General features: G+C 45.1%; 1 protein-coding gene across 3 annotated transcripts in view; it reads right to left on the reverse strand.

Moving 5' to 3' along the window:
* Positions 1 to 9,806: 9,806 nt before the first annotated feature.
* Positions 9,807 to 21,796, reverse strand: part of CCAR1 (cell division cycle and apoptosis regulator 1) — a 106,869-nt gene continuing 94,879 nt past the window's right edge. For all 3 annotated transcript variants that reach the window (XM_082268416.1, XM_082268415.1, XM_082268414.1), the window contains exons 22-25: positions 16,604 to 16,724; positions 15,057 to 15,242; positions 11,759 to 11,964; positions 9,807 to 10,428 (exon numbers count right to left, since the gene is read on the reverse strand). In XM_082268416.1, coding sequence (XP_082124542.1) covers positions 10,375 to 10,428; positions 11,759 to 11,964; positions 15,057 to 15,242; positions 16,604 to 16,724 — 567 coding nt within the window. In that variant the 3' untranslated portion in view covers positions 9,807 to 10,374. The remainder of the gene's footprint in view (positions 10,429 to 11,758; positions 11,965 to 15,056; positions 15,243 to 16,603; positions 16,725 to 21,796) is intronic.

Here is a 21,796-nt window from a genome sequence, read left to right on the forward strand (position 1 = left end):
ATTTTTGATGAAGAAAGGGCTTCTTGCATGGTCCTGCTTTCAAATTTGACAGTGGTGAGCGTTCCAGGGGTTAACTCAATGTTTTATAAATGTGTGCTGAGACGACCATGTGGCAGCCCTGCAGATGGTATCCAGGGAGACGTTCGCTCTGGCTGCCCATGAGGCAGAAATTGATCTCGTTGTATGAACCTTTACCTGCTCCGGAGGAACCATGCCTTTAGCCCTGTACACTTTATTAGTTTGACAATCCAGGATGCAAGAGACCTAGAGGCTTCCTTCCCTCTGGTTTTTTCCCATGCAATAACGAACAGCCTGTTAGATGTTCTAAATTTTTTTGTAGCTTCGAGATACTTCTTGTGGACTTTCGCCATGTCCAAGCTTGGGCCTATTTCTGACTGGGGAAAAAAAAAAAAAACTGGCAAGGCCCATGGTTCCCTGAGCTGACTTGCGGTAGCGACTTTAGGGGTGAAACCTTGAATAGGTCGCAGTTCCACTCTTTCTCTGGAAAGAAAGAAACGTGATCCTCTCTGATTCCCAGGGCTTGCAAGTCCGATATGCTCCTGCCAGATGTAATGGCTAGAAGAAAGGCCATCTTTAAGGATAAGTTCAAAATCAATATTTGTTCCATAGGAGCAAAATGATGTTCCGCCAAGGCTTCCAGGATTAGAGTTAGGTCCCATTTTGGAAAGGTGCATCTGACCAGAGGGCGTGAACACCCCTCTTAGGAACGTAATTATGAATGGGTTGACCGCCCATCTTGAATTTGTTGCCGTTGATAATGCGGCCACCTGGACCTTTAATGAACTGAGACCTAGGCCTAGGTCAAGTCCAGTCTGTAGGAACCCCAAAATATTGGAGACTGAAGGTGAGAATCGATCGAAATTTTTTTCCAAGCCGCAAAGGTTTGGAACTTTTCCCAGACTCTTGAGTAGATGGAGTTTGTGGATGGTTTCCTTGTTTGAAGGAGTGTCGAAATGACTTTCGGGGAACAGCCTAAGGGCTCTTTCACATGGGCGGTCCGATCAGATCCGCCTGTCAGTTTTTTTAGGCGGATCTGATCGGATCCTCCATGCAACTCTATGGGGCAGCGGGTGTCAGCGGAGACCCCTCCGCTGCCATCCGCATCCGATCCTGTGCTGAAATCTGGACGGATGGAAACCCTATTTTTCCATCCGTTCAGTTATCGGAGCGGATCTGATGAGAGCGGACCAGCGGTCCGCTCTCATCCGATCCCCCATAGAGGGCAGCGGGTGCTGAGACACCTCCCTCTCCGCTCTGCAAGCGGAGACGGAGCTGTCATCCGCCCGGCTCAGCGGGGATTGCGGATTGATCCCCGCTGAGCAACACGGATCCGCCTACGGAGGCGGACCGTGTGAAAGAGCCCTTAGGCTTCAAACCTCCGCCACTCAATTTCCACACTGGTAGATCCAATTTGTGCTGGTTTGGATGAGAGACACTGCCCTGCTGTAGAAGTTGAAGGAACAGGGGAAGTGGAAACTAAGGTCTCTTGGGCCAATAAGGGAGAATTGCCAGGATGTGTACTGGTTCCTTCAGGAGCCTCAGGAAGAATTTTAGAATAAGAGGATGAGGTGGGAAGGCATACCCTGTGTCGAAATCCCAGGTGCATGTATGTCAGAGCATCCATTGCTTCCATCTGGGGGTGTGGAAAACGGGAGATAAATCTGGGAAGCGGTGTGTTCCATGGTGTAGCGAACAGATCCACCTGAGGATATTTCCAGTGATTGGCGATCTGGTGAAATACGTACGGGTGCTGGGCCCATTCGTTGTTGTTCGGACAAGATCTGGAGAGAATGTCCGCTTGATTGTTTAGCCTGCCCGGGAGATACAGTGCTCTGAGGTCTAGGAGATTCCTCTCTGCCCAGAGCATGATCTGTTCTACTCTTGACAGAAGCAGCCTGCTGCGAGTCCCGCCCTGTTTTTGAATATAGGAGACTGCTGCTGCCCTGTTGTCCAATCATAGGACTCTTACCTCTGATGTGGGGAGCTAGAGAGGTTAAGGCTAGGAATGCTCCTCTCAACTTCAGGATGTTTGAAACTAGGCTCTCGGCTTGAAAGGACCATCTTCCCTGGACCTCGATTTCCTAGAAATGGGCTCCCCACCCTTTTCCGCTGGCATCTGAAGTAATTGTGGTCCAGGAGAGGGAACCCAACTATCGCGGTTTGGAGAGGTTCTGAAGCTTCATCCATCAATGAAGACTTCTGCGCATGCATGGTGTTAAGAGGATGGTCTGTGAGAGACGTTGTTTCTTCCACTGTTTTAGGAAGCTGGTCTGAAAGTACCTCGGATGCCAACGTGACATGGCACCATCGGAATGCATGATGACATTGAACCTATGAGGCTCAAACAGAGAGAAGCTTTCAGGCGGGGGTTGCACAAAATCTTGGAAACTCTCTGAATGAGGATCTTCACCTTCTGTATGGGTAATGACACTGTACCCTGACTGGTGTTGAATAATGCCCCAAGATAGATCCTCTGCTGGGTAGGCATGAGATGGCTCTTCTGATAGTTTATTAACCTCCCTGCCTGGGTCAAAGACTGTAATAAGATGTCCCTCTGCAAGAAGGTGACTGACTGTCCACAAGCAAGAGGATGTCGTCCAGGAAATGATATACTGTAGGCCCTTTTCCCTGAGAAGGGCTATGGTAGAGACTAGGACCTTCGTGAAGACCCGAGGAGAAGTGCATAGGCTGAATGGAAGGCACTGAAACTGAAGATGTAGATGCCCCACTGTGAACCTCAGGAATCTCTGAGAGGACGGAAGAATTGGAATGTGCAGATAGGCATCCTGAAGATCTATTGAGAGTAACCAATCCTTTGGTTATACTGCTTGGATTATCGTCTGCAGAGATTCCATCTTGAAACTTTCTAGATCGATATGTCGATTGAGCTTTCTCAGGTCTATTACTGGTCTCTATTCCCCAGTTTTCTTTGGAACGAGGAATGGAGTGGAGTAAAAACCTGTATATTGCTCCGAAGGGGGCACTGGAACCGCTGCGCTCTGTACTTGTAAACTGCAGAAGAGCTTCCGCTTTTTGTGGTGATGTTGAGATCTCTGTCCTCTTGAAGTAATCTTGAGGAGGCTGAGGAGAGAAGGTCCTGTAGTGTCCGTGTTTTATTGTAGATAGGACCCAAGGGTCCTGGCATCTTTTTGCCCAGACTGGCACAAAATGTTTGAGCCTTGCTCTCACCACGAGTGTCTCGGCCTGCCCTATGTCAAAAAAGGATTTTGTTTTATCCGGGGGGGGGGAGGTTTACTTTTTTTCTTGTTCCCAGAAAGGAAGACTGGGTACCCCTCCAGTTTTTCCGGCCATCTCTATTTTGGCGAGACTGTCTGAAATTTCTTGACCTAGATTATTGAAATCAAGAAGAGAAGTTTGTGGATCTCCTGGCCCATCTGTCTTGTGGAAGTAAGCCTGATTTGCCACCAGCCACTCTGGAAATTGCTTTGTCCAATCTCTCCCCAAACAGTGCCTTCCCATTAAAGGGAATCCTGCACCAGTTCTGTTTTGAAGCAATATCCGCTGCCCACAGCTTTAGCAGCGAATGGTGCCAGAGCAAGAGAAATGTTTTTGTTTTTTTTCAAAACACATTTGTAAGTGCGCTCTTTTGATACTCACGCAGGGGTGGTCCCATACCTAATAGACATTTGCGGATCTTGATCATGAGGTGAATGGCTCATGTTGGCTATAGCAAGAGGATCAGCTGAAAATAGGGAGGAGGAAGAAAGCTTCAAAATCAGGATATTCTAATGCTTTTTTTTTTACAAACTAAAAATGGGAAGGCTTGTTTCATTAATATATAATAAATATATATATACACACACACACATAGTGATGGTATGCAAGGTGAGGCGGTAAATAATAGGTATATCTCACCTCGTATATGTTCGGTATTAAGAGACTAAACCAGAATCTGGCCCGGGTTTTTCCAGCCTCTGACAGGTCAGGTTTCGGTCCAGAGATTGTGGGTCATCTGAGTCCATGCTGAGCTGGACTTTAAATGAACAGGAAGAGAGCACAGAAATGTTCTGGTCTGAGACTCAGAAGGGAATCAGAGAGGAGCTCTGTTTGGACTTTAAAAAAAGGTTTGCTTTACCATCTGTTTTTGTGGATGATGGGGACCAGCCCCACACTGTATAGTGAGAAAAACTGCTGTATAGTTTAGCGCCGGACGGCAAGGATCTATTTTACTAGTTTTTCTTATTAGCAGAGGTCTGCAAAATAAAGCTGGCAACCCACCAGACTTTAAAGAAATGACCTGCTTGCTAGCCTTACTTTCCTGGAAAAGGTGATCCCTGTGAGCAAATCTCCCACAACACACACATACATATATATTTCTTTTTATTTAAATAAATGATTCTCTAAATGAATGGAGGAAGGAAAATCTACACCCTGGCTGGCTGGTAAATAGAAAGGGGAAAATTAAGCAGATGGAGGGGAAGTAGGTATATAATAAAATAAATGTAGATGCCTGAAGAAAGATAGCGGCGGCGGGGGGGGGGGGGGGGGGGGGGGGGGGAAGAGCGCCAAAGACTGCTGATCCTGCTGCTGTCATCAATGCCAATCACAAAAAAGCTCTTTATGCAAAAGAGTTATGGCAGACTTCGTTCCTGATTAGGAAACTCTGCATACCCCAAAAGATCCACAGAAGGGGTTCCCAGACTTTTTAGCGCTGTGAGCGGCCCGAGTACAGGGACTGCACTTGGGAGAGGCTTAACCCAGCAGAAGCTGAAGAGGCAGAGGTAGGGACATACTGCTACTTTTCACCAGTCCAGAGGTATGAGGAAAAAAAAAGGAGAATGCTGGGAGTAGGGGGCATCTTTCTTTTAAGCTATTCACTAGTCCTGAAGGCGGAGCTCTATCTCACAGGTATGCTGCCACGGAGGCACCAGGAAAACTGATTAGCAGCTCTGTGTGGCTGAGGGTAATGTCTAGCGGGACAGCCCCTAAGGTGTGTGTAAGTAAAAGCTTAATGACGTTTTTACTGCCTAGTCTGCTCCTCCAGATGGCGCCATTACCCAATAGTGAAGAACATATGGAAAGGCTGCAACTGTCAGAGGACGTAAGAGAAATATGCTGGATATCTATACTGACATAGATTGGGTAAAGTGTTAGGAATAAAAGGTATGCCACAGTTTGGTGGAAAAGAAAATTATAAACCTACAGAGGGTTCAGGTTCAAAGCTTCTTCTCCCCCCCCCCCCCCCCCCAAAGTGATGCTAGTCCATTTTGCTGAAATGTCATTGCAGCAACTCAAAATGGTACTAAGTAGTTTGTATGGCCCCCCACGTACATGTATATATGCCTGACAACGTCAGGGAATGCTCCTAATGAACAAGCTGCATATTCTTGCCCCATGAGGCCAGGCATTGTCGTGTACCAGGAGGAACCCAGGACCCACTTCACCAGCGTAGGGTCTGACAATGAGTCCAAGGATTTCATCCCCATACCTATTGGCAGTCAGGGTGCCGTTTTCTGGCCTGTAGAGAGGTCTGTGCATCCCTCTATAGATATGCCTCCCCAGACTATCACTGACCCGCCACAAAACTGGTCGTGCCAAGCGATGTTACAGGCAGCATAACATTCTCCATGGCGTCTCCAGGCCCTTTCACGTCTGTCACATGTGCTCAGGGTAAACCTGCTCACATCTGTGAAAAGCACAGGGCACCAGTGGCGACCTGCCAATTCTGGTGTTTAATGGCAAATGTCAATCAAGCTCCACAGTGCCCGGCCGTGAGCACAGGGCCCACTAGAGGATGTCCGGCCCTCAGGCCACCTTCATGAAGTCTGTTTCTGATTGGTCAGAGACCTTCACACCAGTGGCCTGCTGGAGCTCATTTTGTAGGGCTCTGGCAGTGCTCATCCTGTTCCTCCTTGCACAAAGGAGCAGATACCAGTCCTACTGATGGGTTAAGGACCTTCTACAGTCCTGTCCAGCTCTCCTAGAGTAACTGCCTGTTTCATGGATTCTCCTCTATGCTCTTGAGACTGTGCTGGGAGACACAGCAAACCTGGCAATGGCACACATATTGATGTGCCACCCTGGAGGAGTTGGACTGGCTGTGCAACCTCCATAGGGTCCAGGTATCACCTCATGCTACCACAAGTGACGATGATCCTAGCTAAATGCAAAGCTAGTGAAAAACAGTGAGAAAAGAGTAGGGAAAAATGTCAGTGGCCTCCACCTGTAAAACCACTCCTGTTATCTCATTGTTGCCCATCTAGTGCACCTTCATTAAAACTAAAGTAGCTGAAACCGAATAAAAACTCCTTCTGCTACCTTAACTGACCAGATCAATATCCCAGGAGTTTGACTTGATGCTATATTCTGATTAAAAAGTGCGCCTTTATTATATATATATATATATATATATATATATATATATATATATATATATATTGCACACAATAGGGGAAAAAATAATTTGATCCCCTGCAGATTATGTTATTTTGCCCACTAACAAAGAAATGAAAGGTCTATAATTTATCATGGGGTGTATTTTAAATGATGGAGACAGAATATGAAGAAAAAAAACAAATTCTATCAATTAGGTTGCAGTTCAGTGAATGAAATACGTATTTGATCCCCAAGCAAAACATGACTTTGTACTTGGTGGAGAAACCCTTGTTGGAAAGCACAGTGGTAAGATGTTTCATGTAATTGGTGACCAGGTTTGCACACATATCAGGAGGGATTTTGGTCCACTCTTTACAGCTCTTCTCTAAATCCTTAAGGTTTTTTTAACTGTCCCTTGGCAACTCGAAGTTTCAGCTCCCTCCATAAATTTTCTATAAGATTAAGGTCTGGAGACTGGCTAGGTCACACTCCATGACCTTAATGTGCTTTTTCTTGAGCCACTCCTTTGTTGCCTTGGTGGTATATTTTGGGTTATTGTCATGCTGGAAGACCCCATCCAACAACCCATCTTCAGTGTTCTGGCTGGGGGAAGAAGGTTCTCATCCAAGATTTTACATTACATGAGAACTTCCCCCTCTTTCTGGGTTGACGGTAGCAGTGGCCATCATGATTGATGATGGATCTACACCGGGGGACTTTTTTTTTTTTTTTTTTTAAAGGACTTTTTTAGTTTATGAGTAGGGGGGTAACATGTACCCTATACTCATTCACATGCCGGGGGCAGCATGTGGCCTGGTTCAGGGGGTTGCTCGTTTTCTTCACCCCCCATGCTCAGGTAAAGGTCTGGTTTGGATTTGCCATCTTTATAAAATGTTGTCATGGGTTTCCCCTTAAAATCCACACCAGACCTTAAGGGCCTGGTATGGATGGGAGGGGACTCAAACGCATTTTTTTTCCCCAGAATTTTTAATTGCCAGCATTGTTTCGTTTACATTCAGCTGTCAGTGGGGAAACCTGCTAACAGCTGATGAGTGAGTCACTGGTTGTTAAGAATGCTCCAGCCAACTTGCCCCTTAGCAACCAGTTATTTAGATTGGTCAAACATTTTTTGACCAATTCAAATTGTTCCAAAAAATTTACATTTGTTAGAAAACATATGTAAAAACTGAAGTCTGGATCTGTTTTTCATCTGATTTTCTAACAAAAAAATGTGAGTGAACGAATGAAGAAAACAATGCCTGTGTGAAAGGGGCTTTAAAAACAAGAACCTGAGAAGATTACCAAAGGTGAAGAAGCAGGCCCTTTAGAATTCTGTCAGTTGCTGCACCGAAAATGTCAGTGCTTGCAACTAATTCATGCACTGTGGGTCACAGACAAGTACATGGATCTGTAGGTCCTGGGCACTGAGATTAGAGTATCTATACTGAATAATCCCTCTCTGGCCATTACATATATCACTTATATCAATGTGATAATGGTACACCCACACACCATGCAAGAAAACAAAAAAAAAACACCTTATGAAAATAGGTAAATGCAGTTATATGAAAGTCCAACATGCTTCTTTAGCCCAAAAGTGCCAGTGAGAAGATCCAATGTGCTGTAAATCAAACCTTTTCCTTTATGCTGAGAAGTTTAACTATATGGAAAAATAGGTCTCTCTCCTCCTTCCATGTTATTTTTTGGTCATTATCATGTTTATTACATCTCCTGGATTTGTCACTGTACCTTGTGTTCTCCTAAGGATCCTTGGACCAGCTAGAGCAATCAACCTTCTCTCAGCAGAAGACTGCAACATATAGCTTTTTCAGGTTGTGCCAGTGGCCAGCAGCTCTCACACAGGAGAGAGAGAGACATACCATGTGAGAATCTGTAAAAAGCCACAAAGACCCTAAAAAACGATAATCATTTAGTGGGGCTGTGCAAGACTAATATGAGAATTAAAAAAGAATAGCGCAACCATGCAAAAGAAATGACTATTAAATATGGAGACAATCCATAAATAAAAATGGGGGTTTAGTCCCACCATATGGCCATATCGTGCTCAAGCCCACCACTGCGTCAAAGTACCCCATTATCAGTGGGTCCTACACTATCCATAAAAAAGGGGTGAATCCAGCCTCTCCAACCCTTGGAGACAACACTCCTTGCTGGGATGGATGTGCTAATGCACTACAAAGGACTCCTCCTGTATCTACTTGATGGTGGACTCTGATAGAGTACAGGTGTGTGTGTGGGGGGTGGGATGCTCAACCATAGAAGTCTGGTCAGACCGAATACATAATAAACAAGCAAAAAATTGTCTCCATATTTAATAGTCATTTCTTTTGCATGGTTGCGCTATTCTTTTTTAATATACATGTTGCCTGGTCCATAGCTGCACCGGCTTTAGATATACATGTTCAGGGTTTGCTCCCCCAATTTTTTGCTTGTTTAATATGAGAATTAATTTACGCTGAAGGTCTGCTTTAGAGAAGTCACCATGAAATTTGTATATCATGCTCGCTCTCACACACGTAAAAATGTAATTGTGTTTTTTGCATGGGATAACCGCTTTAAATTTTTTAATAGTTATTCTGCTGGACTTAGTAAATAGATAGGAACAGGGCCGCTGATAGGGGGGGACCACCAGCCCTCTTGTAGGGGGCCCGAGCACACAGGGGGGCCCACATAGAGAGGGGGATTAGTGATGGACAACAAATACAGAAATCTTCCTCCAGCACCTGAATCTGATCTGTCCCTCTCCCTGCTATCAGCTTTTATCTGTTGAGAAAGAGACAGTCGTCCCTCACTAATCCCCCTCCCCAGCACTTATCTCTGCTAAGGAGTTTATTTGTAAATTGTAACTTTGTTTCTCTCTCTCTGTCTGATCCCTGAGCTCCAACTGCCCAGCCTGTATATTTTTCTCACCTTCTTTTTTATTTAACATCCTTTTTTTTTTTTTAGATTTAGCAGGAATTATGCAAGTTATGTTATATTTGTGTCTGATAATAGTGATTTTATTGTAATTTTAGCTAAATATATCTTTAATATTTTCTTGGGGGGGGGGCCCCGCGATTTCTAACAGCAGCCCTGGATAGGAATGTATATTGAACTTTTTTTTTAACACATTTTTTATGATTCTTGCATAAACCAAAATATTTTCCAGGTGTTGTCACTCTCCTGCGTGCATGCCTGAGTTAAGGCGCAGATGGATTCCAGAAAGTAAATGCTACATGAATAAATCTGCCCTTACTCAAGAACACTGCAGCAAGAAAGGCTAGGGGGCTTCAACGTGAAGATGTGGATAGCAGAAGGATGAATTTGCTTTGAATAATAAAAATGAATTAAATAGTGTTTCAGTTTGTGGTGTTTAGATCAAATTCTGGGTCAAACTCTCAACTGTATTACTGCAAAAAAAAAAAAAAGCAGAAAGTTAATTTGTCATGAGGCATTTTATTCAATTAGACTGGCCTTTTATTGTACAATATTAGTTGAATACTGCTTGCATTTATTTATACACAGGGGAAGAAATTAAACAGACAGGGCAATGCATTAATACAAGTAATTCCAATGCGTTAGCTGACATAATTTGACTATCGTTTTATTGCTGAGTACTGTCAATCTAGGTTGTGTAGCTATTATTTCCTCACAACAAATGGAAATACATACTAAAAGACCAGATAAAAATAATTAGGACTTTTCAGTTATTTAATATATACATAAAAAAGAGGGATAGCAAGAGAAAATATATATATAGATTGTATTTATTATATAATCTAGTTCAATTGCTAACATTTATGTTATCCTAAACATATTTCAAAAATGTATATTCTGCTGTTAATTACAGGCAAATCACCACAACGCATCTCACTCATTCATAAAACTATTTACAGCTCTCCTCCATTAAATATTAAGCAACACTACATACCATCTCTCTTCACATTGGAAAACCATGAATTGCATTAAATTACTTAGCATTTTAGTTTTTTTTTCCAAAACAAAGTGAAAGTTGCATCAAAAACTGGATCCGTTCTCTTTTGATTTATAGTCCTCAGAAGCCAGCGGATTCTGTGAATAAATTAAAGATGGTTGGTGCAAAGTAGAAGATAATGTTTAGTTGGAGGAGATATGGAGACATAGTTGGAGAAAACGGTCATCTAGTAAAGTTAATATTTGGTTCCCGTACAACAATGGGAGGAGATGCCGGTCTAGGGAAGTGGGTCTTAATTTTAAAGCTGAACTCCGGGCAATTTCTCTCTCCCCCCCAATGGGGTTGTCCTCATTTTTGTCTAGAAGATTTGGAGAGAGAAAAGCTCACCTAATCCTTCGAACCTTCCAGCACAAGACCAGTCCCTGTGGCTGCTGGCCCCCAAGGGGCCTAGTGCGGTGCCATGCACTCACCATGCCTGGATGCAGCAGCAGGCGGCGGAAGCTTCGGCTCCTCCATCTTCTCCCTCCTCCATGCCCAATGGCACGGCTTCTACTTTCGGCCAATCGGGAAACGGGTCTCAAAACCCACTTCCTGATTGGCCAGGAGGAGGATCCGTGTGATTTTCATTCGCTATTATCACACAACTGGGTGGGCTCGGGGCGCACTGCATTGCCAACTTCCTTCTGAAAATACCAGTAACTCAACTGTCTCTGTGCTCCATACTTTGAATCACTGGTCCGAACCAATCATGCAGCTAGTAGAGTCAGAAAGTCCATGATATGCATACTTGTTCTATATCAATTACTCAGAAAGCCTTTAGTTCAGCGTATAAAAAAAAATTAAAAAAAAAGGACAGGTTGGTAATGGCAGCTCCCATATAATAGGACACAGGTTTTCTAATAGCGGTCCATGCTGACATCACACTGTGCACGCTTAGCACTATGCAAATACTTCAGGTAAGTATGTCTGTAAGCAATGGGCTGGTGCTTCAACAGAAAGCAGGCCAAAACACAATGCATACTCATATTAACAGCACAAAGTGTGGCAGTTATGTAAGCCCACTACCCCACCACTTACCTAACTGACCAAACTATCATCGGGGCAAAGACCATTCAATTCAATCTATTCCCATGTAGCCGATTTCTTGATGCTAAATGTTCAATTTCGTCTGACTTGGGAGTGAAGCCCTACCCACTCAGCATAGTTCCCCCACCATTCAGCTGTCCCCTATGAGAGCTTCCACTGACCAATAAGGTTCTTACACTACAATTCTGAATGACAGGATCTACATTGTGTTGTGCAGAAATCGCATCCCTAGTGTACATCAGAAGTGGCTCTGAGCAATAATATACTTTGTGTCTGCAATCTGATACCAGTGACCTGACTAATAGTCATGTTCACTTGAATTTGCAAAATCCCACCAGGGGGAAGATTCTGTGCACTGTATCCAAAAAGCAAAACACTTACCCTGCTGAGAACAGTTTGGATCCCCTCCATGGTTGTAGAAAGCTCTCGAATAGTTTTAGTCAGCTGGTCCTCATATTGGCAGTTTGTGTCTTCCAGGGATTTCAGGCTCTCCCGTAAGTGACTGAGGTCACTCTTTGCTTCTTTCAGCTCCCCAGATAAACTTTTATTAGAAGCTTCTAGCTGAGAGATGGTCTTTTCATCTACCTCTGTGACAAACAAAGTACAGCAGTGATCCACACAGACTAACCAATGAGTCATCAACAAAATGCATTAAGAAGCCTATAAACCGAAGTGTCTGAGGGTAAAAGAAAGCTTTGCACAAACACAGCACCTTGGGAACAGATGTGATGATTTTGTTCTTCAGATCTGAACTGAAATGGTGAGAGATAGAGCTACAGACATACATCCATATCACTTAACTTACTGCCTCCTCCACTACACTCAAAATAAAAAATGTTTTTAAAAATTCTTGCTCAAGATTAACTTTGTCAGGTTCTTTCTGTACCCTTTAGAGACTGTCCCTCAGATCACTAAAATATTGTCACCATTGAAGAAAAAGAAAATCGGTTAAAACCCCACTAACTTTCTATTGTGGTCTTCGACCACAACTGGGGTGCCACAGCATCCTGGTAGAGTAGGACATTCAGATGAGACCAGGGTCCCGCTCCTCAGCCAAACTGTACACCAGCACTGCGGGAGCTCAGACACTGAATGCACTTAGGACAGTGAAATCAATGGTAGGGAGAGTAATGTGAACCAAGCCTTAACTCTATAGATTACTAGAGTTATGAAAATTCTCGTAAGACAGAATAAAACTTCAAGTGATGATGTAATGTATTGTTTTTTTTTAGTTTCTACATGTGTGTGGTCTTGTTCACTCGATTTTTTTACAGACGAATACTGTGACGATTAAACGAAAATAGTTCTGTTATAGTATGAGAAAAAGGTTTGCGTTTGTCTCTTCTGATAATTTTGCATGAACTATTCTGATTGGCTCTCGAAAGCTGTGTACTAACGATCAGAATATTGTACGATAGCTTCAAAAGGTATTCTTCATCTGATTTTCTCATTGTGTGTATTAGGCATTAAACTGGGATGCCTTGAGACTGAGAATATTTTTTAAGGGCACCTTGCCTGGAAAAAGGTTGAGAAACACTGACCTAAAAAAGCACCATCCAAATAGCTACAGATGGCAGTTTTGTTTCCATTCAGTAGTACACTATCACCAAACAGACGTCTGAACACCATTTTTGTACTGATACTCTAGACTAGAGCACATGTGGCAAACCCAAGCCCCATGGGCCATTTCATGTGGCCCTCGCATCTCTCCTGCAGCTGTGGCAAACCCCTCATTTCTGTCCCCACCTTCTCTCAGCAGTCAGCAGCAGGGAAGCGGACAGAACTCCTCTGCCAGATCCTGCACTTCTCCGTGCAGCCGCGGAGAGACTCACCTCTGCTCCCCTCCCCCTCAGCAGAGAGGACGACAGAACTTCTCCTACAGATCCAGTGTCTCTCTCTGTGCAGCCACAGCAGCCCCTGGTCTCTGCATTCAGCAGACTCCAGCCCTCCTCTGGTTCTTCTCCTGACCCTGCACTTTTTTTCTTCTTTCCAGCTCTGCCCCCAGCTTCTTCCCAGCAGAAGCACAAGGTAATGGGGGAGCCCTTGACATCGGATGTAGGGGTGGGGGGAGAAATCGGGTCAGGTGCTCTGGACATCTAGTCTTACAGATACAACCGGCCCTTTGAGGGCAACCATAATGCTGATGTGGCCCACAATGAAATGGAGTTTGACACCCCTGATCTAGAGGGTTACGGGCCTAAGCTTCTCTAAACAGGCTGTAGTAGGGAGGTGCCAGAACAACTACAGTTTGCATATACATTTTAAAGTGGAAGTCTTACTTTTTTAATTGTACCTACAGGTAAGCCTGTAATAAGACTTACCTGTAGGTACTGTGAATATCTCCTAAATTTGCACAGTTTAGGAGATATTCAGAGTGCATGCAGCGGATGACGTCATTGACGCATGCGCTCTGAAGGTCCGGCTTACCGTGCTGGACCTTCAGAGCCCGTGCTGTAAATGGAGGCTCCCGCGCACATGATTGAGAATGACGTTTATTCCGCGAATCTGGAAGAAAAACTGGGGAAGATGTCAGCCATCTCAGCGGCGTGTGGGCGCCGCTGGAGGGCTTTGTTCTAGGGTATTTCATAATGAGCTAGTATGCGATGCATCCTAGCCAATTATACTTTTGTCTTACAGGGTTTTTTTTTGGGGGGGGGGGGGGGGGATTTTTTTCCCCCAGGGTTTACAACCGCTTTACCCTGGCCTGTCTAGTTCCCCACAGAGATCCAAAATTTGCACACCCCCCTGACCCATGGACAATCACTAAATTACAACCACAAAAAGGTCGTTTTTTACCAAAAAAACAAACCAATCATTTAATCTGGTTACTAACCACTTCCCCCGGGTTGACATCATATGATGTCGGGGACTAGAAGTGGCGATTTTTGGATGATGCCTGCAGCTGCAGCCAGGGATTCCCTGCACAGTAAAAACAATCATAGCGGCTGTTTCACCACTTGATTGTTTTTACAGGCAGCGGGGGGGGGGGTGCTTTTCTGGTCTCGCCTGTGCGATCGTCAGCAGAAGTTTAGCATAGAGCTGACCGAGGACCAGACGGGCATTTTTTTTTTTTTTACTCCTTCCACACACTTTGACCAGAGCAATATAATGTTACCATAAGTAACATTGTACTACTCTGGGGAAGAGATCAGTGTATGTTTTTACACATTGTTTGCATATAGCAGTGAATTTCATTGCTATATGCAAGCATTTTATGAATGAAATCGATTCATTTAGTTTGTTTTGATTAGCTGTGATTTGTCAGAGCTAGTCACATGGTACAGATGGGCTGTGATTGGCCCAGTCTGTACCATGTGATCACGCTGACCAACCACAGCTAGCAACACAATTGTATACATTGTATACAATGAATGGCTTGAAAGGAAGCCATCCATTGTTTACAACTGTCATGTGACCCTGCTGTGATTGGTTACAGCTGTCACATGGTACCGGCAGCGGGCCAGTACAGTGATCAGTCATCGGCTGTGTCCGGTGAACGCAGCCGGTGAAGACAAATCACTCCGTTGCTCATGGCTCGATCCGGAAGGATGTCATATGATGTTCACCAGGATCGAAGAGAGGTTTCCAGATGGGAACCAGTTAAGGTTGCCTACCCCTGTCCTACAGCATACCACATACATACACAGATGGGTGTCTTTTTTTTTTTTAAATAGAATACCTGTTTTAGACTGAAGAGCCTGAAGCCTCTGCTCCAGCTCTGTTCTTGCCTTCTCACTCTTTTCTAGCTTCTGCAGAAGACTTCCCACATCAACCATCGCACCATTGTACACAATCAGTCCGCCCTTTTCTTCCACAGAGGAAACACCAGTTCGTGCAATTTTGGATGGCAAAAGCAATCTGTTTCCTAGTAAAGTAGTAAATGGAGAAAATAAATCAATTTCAAGTAAAAATAAAGGCAAAACATTTTTTTTGTGCAATTTTGGTAGAATAAGGGAGGGTTGTAAACCCGGTCAGGTTTGACATCTGTGTCCCAGTGGTGACAGAGTGATTGTTTCGATTAAAATAACATGTTATACTTACCTTTTCTGTGCAGTGGTTTTGCACAGGGCAACCCAGATCCTCCTCTTCTCGGGACCCTAACAGGAGCTCCTGGCCCCTCCCCTCCTGTTGAGTGCCCCCACAGCAAGCAACTTGCTATGGGGGCACCAGAGCTGAGATGCAGCTCTGTGTATCCATTCAAAAACTGAGATGCCCTCTCTCCCCTGATTGGCTTATGAAGTTTGATTGACAGCAGCGGGAGCCAATTGCGCCACTGCAGTGTCTCAGCCAATCCGGAAAGAGTCCCGGACGGCTGACGCACTGGACATTGCTGGATAGAGAGGGGGCTCAGGTAATTATTAGGGGGGCTGAGAGGAACTGCTGCACACAAAATGCTTTTTATCTTAATGCATAAAGAAAAAAAATGACTTTACAATCCTTTTTTTTTTATTTTCAAATAACAAACATGTTCTACTTACCTGCTCTGTGCGGTGGTTTTGCACAGAGCAGCCCCAATCCTCCCCTTCTTGTGTCCCCCCTTGGTGCTCCAGACCCCTCCCTCCTGCCATGTGCCCCCCAAGCAATCTGCTTGCTATGGGGTCTACCGAGCTGCTGCTCCATGTGTCCATTCACAACCAGAGTGCAGCCCAGCCCTTTCCTCATTGGCTGTCTGTGAATGACTGTAGCAGGAGCCAATAGCTACCACTGCTGTCTCAGCCAATGAGGGCAGAGAGACCTGGGAGAGCTGGGGCTTTCGTGCACAACAATGGATCAGGATTGGGCTCAGGTAAGTATTGTGGTTTGGGGGGGGGGGGGGGTTTAACCTTCATGTATTATAAAAGCCATGAGCCTTACTTTAACTTCCTGTCCCATAGCCATTAACAGGAAGTTAGCAAAATCCATCCAAAGTGAGTAAATCCCTGGTTGTCACCAGAACTAATGTCCCCACTGGAAGATTTCCCTGCTATTACTGTTTTGGGGACAACCCAAGATTTGGGGTTTTCTTTTATTTTCAGTGATAGCAGTAAACATGACAAATCAAGAGGGTTAATCTCCCTAACTGGGGCATAGGCAGCAATAAAACCTGACAGGTGTTCTAATCCTCTCCACTCTAGCCAAAAATAAATAAATTGCCTTTAAGTATACTTTATTCTAAGCAATCTGCAGGGCATGGTTTTTATCCTGTAATGGCTGGCAAACACCAAGGCACAACAGTTCACAGAATACCTAGAATATCTTCATTAAAGATATCCGTCTCTTCATGACTCCCATCATCTGTGCAAGTGTCTGTAAACTTCCGGTAATTTAACGATTCCTTCAGCAAAACTTTGCTTATTAGTTTTTTCACCTGCAACAACATTTTTTTGAGATCATAAATTGGTGAAAAAAATCAAGCATGGTAAAATTGAACCTGTCCTGACCTAAAAAGGTACAAGTGTCAAAGGGCAGACAAGTACTTGTGTAAGACTTCCATTCAATTCCTGTAGAGACCCTTGATCCCAGGCTGGTCCACAGACAATGACATACAGCTGCCTACTAATACACTAGAACGGTCTGATGTTTTAACAATTATTACACACAATACAATGCATATTGATTCTGAAAATCTGCCAACAGACCAGACAATATACTTCTAGAGTTTTCCAACTAGCGTGAGTGCAATCTAAGGCCCCATTCACACTTTCCAATGGAGCAGTTTGCCAATATTTGTGGGAGACCCAGCGGGGTCCCCTGTGATTAGTTGCAGGCAGGAAGCCCCATTGGAAGCAATTGCAGGCCCACAGTTATTCAAGGCTGATCGCAGGTAATCACTAATGCAGCAATTACCTGCAAATAAATGGAGCTGCATTTGGGCCCCATTCCCAAGTGTGGCCACAAACATTAAAATCAAATTGTTCAGTGTCCTTCAGATATTCTAACCACTATGTAGGGTAAAGATCCAAGTAAACAAACTATTTAATCTGCATCTGGTATTACATTTCCAGTTGTTTCTTTGCAGCAGATTTATACACAGGACTCTCTAGGCAGCTTCTACTTCTTTGAAACAATGGCAATGTGAAGATAAGGGACATTTGTGTTTTTATAAGTGTATTACATACAATTTATAGGATTATAAGCAAGGTAAACGTGCTTAAAATGGTGAGCAGGAATTTTTTTGGTGCCATGCTATGTGAATAGGGACATGTAAAAATGATAAAAATGGATTTTTGTAAGAACTTACCGTAAAATCCTTTTCTCTTAAGCTCATTGACAGACGTAGTCTTCTTGATTCTCAAGAGCTGGGTTATGTTGTCTCCGCAGGAGTAGGACTAGGCAGAATGACAAAACGTTCTGGCTCCACCCTAGGGGGCAGTCCCTGAGGGTATATCCTCCCTCTCTCTGCTACAGGGAATCAGTTCTGTTTAAAGCAGTACAGAGAATTTAACCCAACCCAACTCAATGATAGAGGGGCGGGTACTACGTCTGTCAATGAGCTTAAGAGAAAAGGATTTTACGGTAAGTTCTTACAAAAATCCATTTTTCTCTATCGCTCATTGACAGACGTAGTCTTCTTGATTCTCAAGAGCTGGGACATCCAGAAGCAGTGCCACAAATGAGGGGTGGGATTGACAAAATCAAATCCAATCTAGTAGGCCCAACCGGTGCCAAACTAGAAGTTTTAAAGGCTCATTATAAACAAAGAATGAGACTAAAGAAAAATTTTCCAACGGAAAAAAAAAAACCCTCGAGGTAGACCACTGGTCTCCTCAAATTGCGGCCTGCAAAACCTTGCGGCCAAACGAGGCATCAGACGATGCCATTACATCAACTTTATAATGTTTAGAGAAGGTATGCACCGACGACCAGGTAGCCGCCTTGCACACCTGGACCACTGACACCTGATGGCGAAAGGCCCATGACGCACTAAGTGCCCGAGTGGAGTGCGCTTTAACAGGGAACGGGGGCTCCCGACCCTTAATAGAATAAGCCTGCACTACCGTCTGTCTGATCCATCTGGAAATGGTCGCGGCAGATGCAGGCAACCCCTTTTTGGGTCCATCTGGGATCACAAAAAGTGAATCCGTCTTGCGAAACGAGTCTGTCGTTTTCAAGTATACCCTGATCGCCCGGACCACATCCAAGGAGTGCAAAGCAAATTCCCGAGGATGACTGGGCTTAGGACACAGGGAAGGTAATACAATTTCTTCATTCAGATGAAATTCTGAAACTACTTTTGGTAGGAAGGATGGATTCGGACGAAGAACCACCTTATCTCTATGAACCACCAGATATGGTGAACGACAAGATAATGCGGCCAGTTCTGACACCCTGCGTGCAGAAGTAATAGCCACCAAGAAGGCCACCTTCTGGGACAACGTGGGTAGAGGAATCTCCCTAATATCTTCAAAGGGAGGTTTCTGAAGAACCGACAACACTAAATTAAGATCCCAGGGGGGTAACGGCGCGTGCACTGGCGGAGCCAGATGTCGCACCCCCTGGATGAAATTCCGCACCAAGGAATGAGTAGCCAAAGGCTTCTGAAAGAAGATGGCTAATGCTGAGACCTGACCCTTGATAGTACTCAAGGCCAGTTTCTGCTCAACCCCTTGTTGCAGAAAAGCCAATATTCGACTAATCGAATAAGACCGAGGACGGAACCCCAAAGGTTCACACCATGCAATGTAGGACTTCCATGTGCGATGATAAATCTTTCTGGAAGTCGCTTTCCTTGCTTCAACTAGAGTAGGAATAACTGAAGCTGACAAACCTTTGTCCTTCAGCACCTGGGTCTCAATAGCCAGGCCGTTAAAGCCAGCGATCGTAAAGCAGGATGGAAGATCGGTCCCTGAGACAGTAGATCCTCTCTGAGAGGAAGTCTCCACGGGACGTCCGCCACCAGTCTGACCATGTCGGCGTACCAAGCTCGACGAGGCCAGTCCGGAGCTACCAGGATTACTGGGATTCCTTCCTCCTCTACCCTGCGAAGAAGTCTTGGCAGTAACGCGAGAGGAGGGAAGGCATATATTAGCTGGTATTGCCCCCACGGGGCGATCAGTGCGTCTGCGGTTTCTGCTAGAGGATCGCGGGAGCGAGCCACGAATCTCTGAACTTTCCTGTTGAATCGTGATGCCAACAGATCCACATCCGGGGTGCCCCACCGTAGGCACAACTGGTGGAAAACGTCTGGATGGAGGGACCATTCCCCCTGATCCAGGGTCTGACGGCTGAGATAATCTGCCTGCCAATTCTCCACCCCCGGAATGAACACCGCAGAGATTGCTGGAACAAATCGTTCCGCCCAGCGAAGAATGCAAGCCACTTCTTTGGCCGCTCGGACACTCTTGGTGCCCCCCTGGTGATTGACATAAGCCACGGCCGTGGCATTGTCCGACTGGATCCGAACCGGGCTGCCCTGGAGCTGCTCGGTCCAGTGAATCAGACAAAGTCTGATCGCTCTCAGTTCCAATACATTTATCGGTAATCTGGATTCTTCCGGGGACCAAAGTCCCTGGGCAGATAATTGACCGAGAATTCCTCCCCATCCGGATAGACTGGCATCCGTGGTCACTATCGTCCAATATATTGGCAGAAATGACTTTCCCTGGCTGAGCATTGGAGACCGAAGCCACCAAACCAGAGACTCTCTGGTCTGTTTGCTCAATCGTATCTGATTGTCCAGGGATTCCGGATTCCGATTCCATCTGAGGAGAATCTCTTGCTGAAGAATTCGGGTATGGGACTGGGCAAATGGGACTGCTTCGAATGAAGCCACCATCAACCCCAGAACCCTCATGCAAGTCCGAAGGGAAGACCAGCTGTTGGACAGTAACAACTGGACTGCTGATTGAATCTTTCGAAGTTTCCCTACCGGAAGAAACACTCTTGTCCTGACTGTGTCTAGAATTAGACCCAGATATTCGAGCCTCTGGGTGGGAACCAGAAAAGACTTTTGCTGGTTCACCAGCCACCCGAATTCCTGTAAAGAAATCATAGTAATTTCTATGTTTTGTAGCAAGGTCTGAGGAGACTCTGCATGAAGCAGAAGATCGTCTAGGTAACCTAGAATCGATATACCTCTTTGGCGCAGAAGTGCCAACATTGGGGCCAACACTTTTGTGAAGACCCGCGGAGCCGTGGCGAGACCGAAAGGTAACGCCACAAACTGATAGTGGTTCTCCTCTACGGAAAAGCGTAGAAAACGCTGATGTCCTGCGAAAATGGGAATGTGAAGATAGGCGTCCTTGATGTCTATGGACGCTAGGACATCCCCTGGATGCAGGAAGGCTGCTACCGTGCGAATGGACTCCATTCTGAATCTTCTTATGTTGACGAAAGAATTGAGTGCTCTTAAGTCCAGAATTGGACGCACTTTGCCCTCTTTCCTGGGTATTGTAAACAGGTTTGAATAAAACCCTTGAAACCGTTCTGTCCAAGGAACGTGGACTACCACTCCTTGTTGTAGTAGATCTGTGACTGCTCTCCGCAGATCTTCTAGACGATCCGGAGATAGTCGGATATTGGAAGGGAAGAATCGCGCCGGTGGGAGAGATCGAAACTCGATCCTGTACCCTGACTTTATGACTTCGCAAACCCATTTGTCCGGGATTCTGGAAAGCCATGGATCCGGGAACCGGCGAAGACGTCCCCCCACCCCAGTTATGGGTGGGGGCGCACCTTCAGGCTTTGGATGGTTTATCTTCAGGTCTGGAGGGGGCGGGCTTTTGCTTGCCCGACCAACGACCCCTGACGCCTCCTGTAGGAACCTTGGAGGACTTAGTTTTTTCACCCGCTGGACGAAAAAACCTCTTGTGAGCAGAAAAAGAAGGCCCTCGTCTTTGACGAGTTCCTCTACCTTTAAAATTTTGCGGTAAAAAGGTGCTTTTTCCACCGGTGAGATCCTTAATGATCTCATCTAAGTTGGCTCCAAATAGACGTTCTCCTGAAAAGGGGATATTAGCCAATGCTTTTTTGGAACCTTGGTCGGCTATCCAACCTTTTAGCCACAGTGTACGCCTGAGAACCACTGCTGAGACTGATGCTCGCGCCATTAATGGAGTGGCGTCTAACGCCGCATCACATACAAACTGTAACCCCTGTATCATTTGTTCTAACAAATCTGATACCGCCTGAGGGACTTCTTCTAAGTCCCGGCGTAACCACTTGGTCCATTCAGTTACAGCCTGCGAAACCAGACCAATAGCAATTATTGGCCTGAAAGCTGATCCAATCAAGGAAAACATGGTGCGAGACATAGCTTCTATCTTGCGATCCACTGGATCTTTAAAAGACGGAGCGTCTTCTAAAGGAATAACCGTGGCTTTATTCAATCTAGCAATTGGTGAATCCACCACAGGTGGTTCTGTCCATTTCTTAATAAGGGTTTCCTCAAACGGATAACGCCTGTCAATGCGTTTGGAAATATTAAAAGTGCGTTTTGGC

Source organism: Pelophylax lessonae (genome assembly GCF_965119305.1).
Source record: "Pelophylax lessonae genome assembly, chromosome: 9".
NCBI lineage: Eukaryota > Metazoa > Chordata > Amphibia > Anura > Ranidae > Pelophylax > Pelophylax lessonae.